The sequence below is a fragment of the Electrophorus electricus genome, chromosome 2 (genome assembly GCF_013358815.1).
Source record: "Electrophorus electricus isolate fEleEle1 chromosome 2, fEleEle1.pri, whole genome shotgun sequence".
Taxonomy (NCBI): domain Eukaryota; kingdom Metazoa; phylum Chordata; class Actinopteri; order Gymnotiformes; family Gymnotidae; genus Electrophorus; species Electrophorus electricus.
The window spans coordinates 7,012,232-7,023,180 of NC_049536.1; the positions used below are offsets into that span (position 1 = coordinate 7,012,232).

The 10,949-nt window shown below is 37.6% G+C and overlaps 1 protein-coding gene across 1 annotated transcript; it reads left to right on the forward strand.

Annotated features, from left to right (window-relative positions):
* Positions 1-139: 139 nt before the first annotated feature.
* Positions 140-9,750, forward strand: slc13a1 (solute carrier family 13 member 1). Its single transcript, XM_027018533.2, has 15 exons — positions 140-243; positions 1,012-1,140; positions 1,333-1,469; positions 1,686-1,876; positions 1,963-2,002; positions 2,100-2,148; positions 2,604-2,764; positions 2,878-2,997; positions 3,563-3,661; positions 3,983-4,084; positions 4,358-4,452; positions 6,125-6,219; positions 7,963-8,124; positions 8,239-8,376; positions 8,478-9,750. The coding sequence occupies exons 1-15, from the start codon at positions 142-144 to the stop codon at positions 8,619-8,621; spliced, it is 1,764 nt and encodes a 587-aa protein (XP_026874334.2). The 5' UTR covers positions 140-141; the 3' UTR covers positions 8,622-9,750.
* Positions 9,751-10,949: the final 1,199 nt, after the last annotated feature.

Consider the following 10,949-nt stretch of genomic DNA (forward strand, 5'->3'; position numbering starts at 1 on the left):
ACTTTATGGCTGACTGGAGATGGGCCAGTCACAGCATGAATATAGGTTAAGGGTTCTGCCGAGTCAAATATTAGTCACTGGCTGCCTATTTAAGCCCTTTGAGGACACAAACTCCCTGACGTTACACTGTTCAGCCACACAATGAGGGCCTTTACTGGAGGACTATGGAGCTATCGGAATCTTCTCATCATCATTCTCACACCGCTGTTAATCCTACCACTGCCTCTGGTCATCAAGACACAGGTTAGAGTACAAATACACAATGGCACATGGTGCACAGAGTAACCAAAAACAATAATGTAAATTGGTAGTCAAAAACATGTAATGTACAATACTGAACATAATGCATAAATGTAGCAACATTTTGAATAAGACTCAAAGTATCCAGATAAAAACTGTTCAGGTACCAAATTATTTGCATAGGAATTAGTCTGAGCTATATATGACTTTTGAGACATATATGAGAAGCAGTGTTTATTTTAATAGTTAGTAGTGAATGAGTGCGTAAGCAGCTGATTGCATTCATCCTGAACTCACATAGTAAAGAAGGCAATTGTAAATTGCAACAAAAGTATTATTGGCTCACCTTTCAATGCACAGGCATATTCAAAATTTTAACCACCAATTACAATGATTACAAACTCAGTCTATGCAAATGTTGAGTAGCGCCATTATTTCACCTGTTTTCACAATACACAGTTAGAAATTAATTTGTATTACAGTAATTAATCACATTCCTTTGACACAATTATATCAAGCACAGTACAAGATTATGATTTTGACTAACCATTTACAGAATTTAGCTAACCCTTTCATCTAAAACAACATACAATTATGAGTGAATACAACTTGAGCAATTAAGGGTTAAGGGCCTTGCTCAGGGGCCCAACAGTGGCAACCTGTTGGTGGTGGGGCTCGAACTGGCAACCTTCTGATTATTAGTCAAGTACCTTAATCACTGAGCTACGACTGTAAACAACATACTGTAAATGTGCATGGTAATCCCTGCAGGTGGCTGAGTGTGCGTACACTCTGGTGCTAATGGCTGTGTTCTGGATGACAGAGGCATTGCCTTTGTCTGTGACGGCCCTTCTTCCTGCATTGCTCTTCCCCTTCTTTGGCATTATGAAGTCATCAGTGGTAACGTTTCCTAGCCACTCTGAACTTAGAAAACATGTCTATGTAAATATTACATTTTCTCTGTGGATGTCAGTTATACCGTACTCTTCAAAAGTAAAACTGTGAGATACCACTTCTGTATTAATCATGATCAAACAGATGCATTCCAGCAAACCGAGTGTACCTTTTCCATTAACTAATTTTTATATGCAGGTTGCAACAATGTATTTCAAAGACTTTCACTTGTTACTGCTGGGGGTCATCTGTCTTGCAACATCCATTGAGAAGTGGGGTCTCCACCGCAGAATTGCCCTTAAATTGGTCACTATGATCGGAGTCAACCCTGGCATGTAAGTTTCCTTTATCTTCTTATTTTCTATTTTCATTTCCGCTCTCCTCCAGGCAATAGCCTAACACCTGCTTAACACCTATGCATGCCTATTCGGTTCATGATTAAAAAAGGAAGAAGTGTTTGGTAAAGAAGTGCTTGTGTGAGGTTACAGGATATCTGTGTCCAATTCCTAAGATGCTGCATGGTCATATGTGCACATTGTGTCTCACTCCAGGTTGATGTTAGGCTTCATGGTAGGCTGTGCCTTCCTTTCCATGTGGTTGAGCAACACATCCACAGCAGCTATGGTGATGCCTATAGCGGAGGCAGTGATGCAGCAGGTCATGAGTGCAGAGGGCGAGGTCAGCCAGCACCAAGAGATGGCAGTGAACAGCATCTACAATCTTGCCCTTCAGCTGGAAGGTGGTGAGTTACTCAGACAGACTCTAACAATAATTAAGCCTTGTTGTTTTTCATATTTTTAAAACGTAACCTATTTTTGGCTCTGACAGATGATGAGAAACATTGTGAAAGGTTCAAGGATGTGAAGAGGTAATCAAGATACACTTGTATATTTAAAGTGATGTACTTCTTAATTATGTTTATTATATCTACTATATTTTTATAAATTATGTTGTAATCCACATAGCACAGAGCCAGTGATTCTTAGTGTCCCTGAGGATGATAACGTAACAGAGGTAACTGCTAAACACATTTGAAAACGACTTATTTGTCCTCTGAGTTACGCTCGCGTGTCTGTGAGAATAAATCAGTGCTGGCTTTTAGAAGCAAAGCAGCACATGGCCCTTGCTTGTAACTCATTCACACACATTCACTCACTCACTCATTTTTCACTCACTCACTCACATACATTTTTCACTTACACGTACACACACACACACACACACACACACACACACACACTCACACACACACACACACACACACAGACTAAGCACTCTGAAGATTCTTCACAAGGGAGATTATTATTACTCAAACAGTGGCATAGAGTGGTGCTTCACATCAATCGGTCTGTGTTCTTTTGACTGCTTTTGACTGATTTTTTTTTTGAGTGTGATTATCCTAATGGGAATTTACTAGTTATATTTTGCAAATCTCCTGGAAATAATTAATTTATATCTTTGTCTATAAGGCTCTACCAAGTTCACCTCTAAACTCAAAGTACAGGAACAATCGAGATCACATGATGTGTAAAGGTTTGTCGCTGTGCATTGCGTACTCTGCATCCATTGGTGGACTGACTACTTTGCCAGGAACATCTTCAAATCTCATTTTTGCTGAATATATCCATCAGTGAGTTGTCATACATGCATTTGTATATGAGTGTGGCATTGCCTTTGTATTTAGAGTATCTGGGTTTATCTGTTGTGTTGCAGATGAATAAATATTAATCTTTAACTTTACAGATTTTATCCAGACTGCAAGTCCATCAATTTTGGAAATTGGTTTGTTTTTTGCCTGCCTGTCTGCATTATTGTACTTTTCTCAGCTTGGATCTGGTTATACTGGCTTTTTTTGGGAACTAAGTGAGTGTTCATCATTACTCCCAAGTCCTTAGCCTCTACACACTCTCTTTGCCCCTCCCCCAATTTAAATACATTATTTAAATTGATAAACTTTTATTTAATGTGCTTTTCAGTGCATGAATGCTAGTCTAAGACCAGCTTTGTCTTCTCACCTAGTAATAAATAATACAGTGATCCTACATCACTGACTTGCATAATTTAATCTGACTCTTACACTTCCTTTCTTACCACAGTACCTATTTAATTTTCACATCTTGTTATCAGTCTCCTTCTTTGACATTGGCCTCATGCATTATCTCTCAAGTTGTATTACCCAATCCTTTTATCAAACGTCATCTAAGATGTTGTCTTTTCCTGTCTTTGTATCCTATTTCCAAATATATGGTACATGAGACTAGTTAGCAAATGAGGTTTTGTGGGAAGGACAATACACGCATTCTTTCCTCATTTTAATGGATACCTGTTTTAGTGACATATTCCAATGTCACTGTGTCATTACTGAGTCTAAAATTGCATGTTTGGCCTCAATTGAAAGTATGAAGTGAATCTCCTGCCTCCTCCCCAGTTTCCGTTCCATGCTGTGCTCCAGAGGAGGGCAGTCTGAACGAGAGATTGCTGCAGCCAAACTTATCAAGGATCAGTATAATGCACTAGGCCCTATGAGGTTAGATACTGCAAGTAAACATATAGTTCATGTTGATAAGTATTTAGCGATCAACAAGTGTTGAGTGATTGATGTTTTGTATTATGTGGCTAAAAATGTTTAAAATATATTATTTGATTTTCTTGATGTTTTTTTTTTTTTCTTTCAAACATGAATGGAGGCTAGTTACACAGTAATGTACAATTGTAGAATTATTTTTAACAGTGCTATTTAATACATAAATACTGGTAATCATGTATGTTTGTATTTATGGAACTGGACAGAAAGGAATGTAAGAGTGAATGAATTTCTGATGTTATCCCATTTCTCTGTTTCCTCTAGCCAGCAGGAGATAATCACCCTTGTTATTTTCTTCATTATGGCAGTGCTGTGGTTTGTGAGAGAGCCTGGCTTCATGCCAGGCTGGGCTTCACTATTCCCTGAGTGAGTATGCTAAGATCTCTGTAGCAGTTGTTAACCTTAACATTGACATGCAAACAACACAACACAAAACAAAATAAAAGCAAGGCAGTTAATAGGATATTACAGTTTTAATACAAGTTAAATAAAATACTACATGTAGTGTACAGTAAAGAAAGCTTTTAGAGATATTTAGACACTTACCATTATCTCATTGACATGAAAAATATTTCCTTGATATTAAAAGAGACTCTATGAATTACCTTTTAAAAGTGTTTATTTCTCCTCTCTTTGTAGGTATCCTGGCTATGCTACTGATGCCACTGTAGCTCTCCTTTTGGGTGTTTTGTTCTTTATTATCCCTGCTAACAGACCCACTGCAGATAACTATGGTATTTCATTAGCCATCTACATCAGGCGTGTCAAACTTAATTTCTGTAAAGGGATACATTACACTTAGTCCAATGTCAAGTGGGCTGAACCAAAAAAAATTTAAAATATACGTTCTGAATACATAAATTAAGTTTGTATCACATACAAAACAGTTGAATGAACAGGAATTCATAATCCTCCACATTTTCTAAAATATTCTTTTGGAAGGAGACATGCTTATATTCTTAGCAGCAAATGAAAATTTTGCAACCTGGTCTTGAGTTTATTGCTGTACCGTTCATTATAATCAGAACAAAGTTTGTATTTCATAGTTTGTTATTTCACAGGGGTTGGGGTAAGGATGTATATATCACTTCCATGGCCACAGGTGTATAAAACCAAGCACCTAGGCATGCAGACTGGTTCTACAAACATTTGTGAAAGAATGGGTCGCTCTCAGGAGCTCAGTGAATTCCAGTGTTGCACTGTGATAGGATGCCACCTGTGCAACAAGTCCAGTCGTGAAATTTCCTCGCTGCTAAATATTCCACAGTCAACTGTCAGTGGTATTATAACAAAGTGGAAGTGATTGGGAATGACAGCAACTCAGCCATGAAGTGGTAGGCCACGTAAAATGACAGCATGGTTAACGGATGCTGAGGCGCATAGTGCACAGAGGTTGCCAACTTTCTGCAGACACAATCGTTACAGACCTCCAAACTAATCAGTGGCCCTGCATAGAGAGCTTCATGGAATGGGTTTCCATGACCAAGCACCTGCATCCATGCCTTACATCACCAAGCGCAAGGCAAAGCGTCGGATGCAGTGGTGTAAAGCATACTGCTACTGAACTCTAGAGCAGTGAAGATGTGTTCTCTGGAGTGACGAATCACGCTTCTCTGTCTGGCAATCTGGTGGACAAGTCTGGGTTTGGCAGTTGCCAGGAGAACGGTACTTGTCTGACTGCATTGTGCCAAGTGTAAAGTTTGGTGGAGGGGGGATTATGGTGTGTGATGGTTTTTCAGGAGTTGAGCTCAGCCCCTTAGTTTCAGTAAAGGGAACCGTTCATGCTTCAGCATACCAAGAGATTTTGGACAGTTTCATACTCCCAATTTTGTGGGAACAGTTTGGGGATGGCCCCTTCCTGTTCCAACATGACTTCACACCAGTGCACAATGCAAGGTATATAAAGACATGGATGAGCAAGTTTGGTGTGGCAGAACTTGACTGACCTGCACAGAGTCCTGACCTCAACCCGATAGAACACCTTTGGGATGAATTAGAGTGAAAACTGCAAGCAAGGCCTTCTCGTCCAACATCAGTGTCTGACGTCACAAATGCGCTTCTGGAAGAATGGTCAAAAATTCCCATAAACAATCTCCTAAGCTTTGTTGAAAGCCTTCCCAGAAGAGTTGAAGTTGCTATAACTGCAAAGGGTGGGCCGACATCATATTAAATCCTATGGATTAAGATTGGGATGTCACTCAAGTTGGGATGTCACTCAAGTTCATATGCATGCGAAGGCAGACAATACTTTTGCCAATGTAGTGTTTGTATGTATATATATATATATATATATATATATATATATATATATATATATATATATATATATATATATATATATATATATACACACACAATTCTTGACATGAATACTTATTAATGTTTTTTTTCTCATCTTTCTAACAGATGCTATGATAACATGGAAGGAGTTCCAAGCCTGTATGCCTTGGGAGATTTGCCTGCTTGTGGGAGGGGGTTTTGCTTTAGCTGAGGGTGCTAAGGTAAGGTGGTGCAGCACAGTATTTTCACTGTTCCTAGAATTGCACTCTTCTCAACTGAGTTTGATGTTCTTCCTAGGATCTGTTGGAATCAGCTTAGTGGTCACACTCAAAGTGTTCTTATAATCAATAGGAAAGCACTGGTGTTAACCTTCCATATTCCTTCTATTTATTCTCCGGTATTTGTCCAATTTCTCACATTTCTTCTATTTAGTGTTTCCATCAGTTCTGTTTGCCACATTTTCTATCACTGCTGTTTTCTGCATCTTATCTACAACCACTATTACTGATTAAGAAACCATTACTTGCTTGTTTCGATCTGGAGGTCCCTCAGGACCTTAGCTTCATTGTTTTTGACCACTCTCTCTGTCTCTCTTTGCTACTCTGTGCATGGTGTGGTTTCTGGCCTAAATTTTGACAGCTTTCAGCTTATTCTGTCTGCTGAGTATCTTATGATTGGCAGGGTATATATATTTATGGATTTGATCTTATTACATCGAACTAACTGTCAAATATCTGCTTTACCCCATGAAGGTGTTTTTTCCATGTGATAGGAGAATCACCAGGTATTTGTAGCTGTTATCTAGGTCTGTTGCATGGCCTTGTGACAGTTCAATTACCTCTGTCCTGATTACTTTTCCACTTTTTCCCCAGCAGACCACATGTTTTTAGCCTAAATGATATAGCAGTGTCCTTTTGTAGATCCTGGGGAGGTAGATCATTGAGTCAGTGTCACTGATAATGACTCTGCTCCTGAATCTGTATCCATACCCACTCTTAATGGTGGTCTTGCTTAAGGCATTCAGGCCAACACATAACTGCATTGGAAGCAATGCATATTTTTGGTATATATCATACTTTATGGTCACCTGGACAATTGCCTTCAAGTTGGCTTCTAGTGTTATTCTCCAGTGTCCCACTCAGTTCTGGATAAAGGCTTTTATGTTCTTATCGACTTTTGTAATCAATCTGGGCAATCGTCAGGTTAATCCATCTCATTTTGTAGTAATGTTTTACTCTTTTAGTATTTTTTTTTTTCATTTTCCTGACCACGAAGTCGACTTTTACTTAAATAATGAAGAAATATGACACACAAATGTATCACTTTTTGTAGCACATGGCAAAATATGTTTAGTTTTTGATATAGCACATATGGCAATTCCAGCCTTTAGCTACATGAAAGGAAAAAGGTTGGTGACTGTGCTGATCCTTTTACACATAAATTTCACACAGGGACAACTTACAACTTGTGACAAGGAAAATGACTAATGATTTTGTTTCTGTATTAATATTTGTTTACTGAAGGTAAATTTTAGTGTTTTAGTGCTTAATCTGGTTTTAGCAGACAATGGGCCAGACCCATAAAACTGTGCAACATGGTATTTAATTCCTGTTCTTAAGGTTGCTGTGGCAATGATTAGAACACTGCTGTGATAAAGTCACTTGAGCCATAGGTGAAAACCAGTTAAAATCAACATGTGAATGAAGTTATGCATGTTAAAGACCCACACAAAGACACAAATGACTGACTAACCCCAGTCATCAGACAAGTAGTATACTGCAAACCAGTTATGTAATGCAGTATATTTGTTACTTTCACCAAGAGGGGTCTTCTAAGTAATGGCAGAGTATTTTTTCTGAATTTGGCCCATTATTTTGTTTGTTGTGCTGTCTTTGGTTTTTAGAAAAGCATATAGCCAAATCTTTTATCCAGTAACACCTTTACCTGTTATTTTTACTCCACAGGTCTCTGGTCTATCCTCCTGGGTTGCAGAATTGATGACTCCATTGGGGAGCCTCCCTGTACTGGCTACTGTTACTATTGCCTGTATCTTAGTCACCTGTATCACTGAAGTAGCAAGTAATCCAGCCACCATTACCATCTTCCTGCCCATACTTGCTCCTTTGGTATGTTAACTAGGGACCAATCATCAAGGCCTTAGTAATATGTTATAAGTGTCTTAGGTATGGCTTTATTTATTCATATTTAATACAATGTGCATTGTGTATGTCCATTATCAGGCTGAGGCAATCAACATTAATCCCCTGTACATGCTGATACCCACAACTCTTAGTGTGTCATTTGCCTTCTTACTTCCTGTTTCCAACCCCCCAAATGCCATTGCCTTTGCTTATGGGCATCTATCAATAATAGATATGGTGAGTTCTCATCAAAACAATTTCTTTAGTCAACTTTGAATATTTGTTTTATTTATTATGAATATGCAATAATGGTTAAAATGTTTGTTTCATCTCTCCAGGTGAAAGCAGGACTGGGCTTGAATATCATAGGTGTCCTTGCAGTCCTGTTAGCAATCAGTACATGGGGTACATCATTGTTTGCTCTGGATACATATCCAGACTGGGCTCCCATCCATGATCTAACAAACACAACCGGTATTTGAACATCCACAGAGTACTGTATAGTATAATGATCAAGGACAAAGAATGCATGGATATTAAGAAAAAAATGCAACTAAAGAGTAAGACTTAGATATGGATGAAAATTCTTGTTTGACATGCAAAAAACAAGGAACCAAAGTTATTAGGCTTATAGGGTTATAAGCACAATGGTAGTATCCATGTTTTGTTACAGTGCTTCAGAGTACACATTAGTTTGTGTAAATTAATTAAAAGGTTGAATAATGGGTGTTATACTGTGTATATTATTTTGTACTGGAAATACTGTTGTTGTTTTTTTTATACCTACTACTAACAATAATACATTTATTTATATAAGCAGATTTTATACATGTAGCTTAGGCATTAATCAAGCCAAATAATGAAATATGAAACAGGACTCTGGAGCCAGTAGAAATTTTATGTTACTATCGCTTATGGACAAGATAAACTAAAACCATGGGTTAGCTTCTTAGCATCTTACAGTGTGAGACGTGATGTAACTCCATGTTTGGTAAAATTGAAAAAGCCTTTGTTTGGTTTTATGAATGCTGCAAAACCATTGGAAAAAAACCCTAAACACTTAAACATAATGAAATAAAGAAAAATGCACAATGATAGAGGAATCAAAAGTACAACACCATTTAATTGCAGCTGTGCAGTAATGACAGTCACTCTTATTTGTTCATATAGCTCATGGCTATGAAGAGAGTTTATGCTTACATTTGAATTCAGAATAATTAAATAAATAATGTATTTTAGAATAATGTTTGTGTTCTTTGAAATTAGCTGTCTGTGATCATTTTTTTATAGCTAGAGGAAAAAAAAAACATTTATTTGGATATGGTTTTTCAATTCTATACTATAAATACAAGAAGTGTACTGAGAAATGGTCAACAAGGATGACTATACCCTAATTTAATATACAGAAAAAAATTGTTTGCCCTGTATACTCTCAAGATATAGTAATGTTTTTCTAATGTCACTTAATTCATCATTGAATGCTTTGTTGTATATTTGTATATTTTATATTCAGTTTCTCTCACCATCCATCTAACCCAATGCATCATCTGATGTGATCATCTTCTGTTGGAAGTACACATGTATTAAATCACAACTATTATGTGATGTCTGTCCATTTGATGTGGTGTACTTTTCATTTATTAAATGTGTATTAAACAGCTACATTTGGTCTAGTAGAAGTAAAAAAAAAATTGCTTGTTTTTGAGGATTTTAGAACTTTACAAAACTTAAATATTTGAATATTTAGGAATCTAGCCAAAATAATCCTCTTGTCTTAGAAACACCTACCTTGTACAGATGTCAACACACCACTTTATAAGGTTTGTGTGATGAGTGAGGCAGGATGCAAGTGTGAATCAAGATACACCCTAAACAAAATGATGTTTATTGAAAATGTAGATGTAAATAAGACACAAACATGAACAAGAAATATACACAACCATAGCTCCAAATGCAGTCGCAAACATTACTTGACATGGTCTCAACAATGGACAGAAAATGAAAAAACAGGGATAGTTTATGTAGTCAAACTTTGAATAGAACGAGGCGCAGGTGAAGCAGGGAAGGTAGCTAATAATGGGGGCGTGGCAACATGTGGAAACAGGAAAGCAAACAGAAATACATGGTGACACATTGACAGAACAAAGTCACAAACAGAATGCCACGTGGAAAGTCCTAGCAGGTGGGCGAAGGAATTGAGTCAGGAAGCATGATAGCTTGCACTTTTACCAGTGGTACCATCTTGGTAAAACAGTAAAATCTTTTTGCTGTCACATGGCACTGCAGACATTTTGGTTGCAGTCCATCATTTCTCTGAAGCCTTGTCTTGTTTCCATTCCTTCCCTCTGCATTTTACATTTTATATTTTTAAATTAAAGGATTATTTTTCAAATTTTAGATGTGTTGCATAAGCCTCGACTGAAAGGGCCCAGTTGCTGGGGCCCTGTGCCATATGTGATTGTACCCCTGCCCCACTGGTAGTAACACGGCTGTCTGTAACTTACTTTTTGACTCACCTGAAATAGTGGTGCTGAACCTGTCAACATGTCTGTTATACTGGCAATCCTATTAAGTACAATACTAACATCTTTCATAGGAAACCGCTATGCGTTGTGATACATTTGCCAATAAGGAGGTGTAGATTGGTTGTTCACTACAATATAAGGTAACATATGGATAAGAATGTAGCAAACTATAAAGGGAATCTTAATTGTCCACCAAGAATTCAAACAACACTAAAAATGTCTGTCACTAAAACAGAACATTAAAACAATAAATGGACTGTGAATCCAGCTAACAATTCTGTCAGA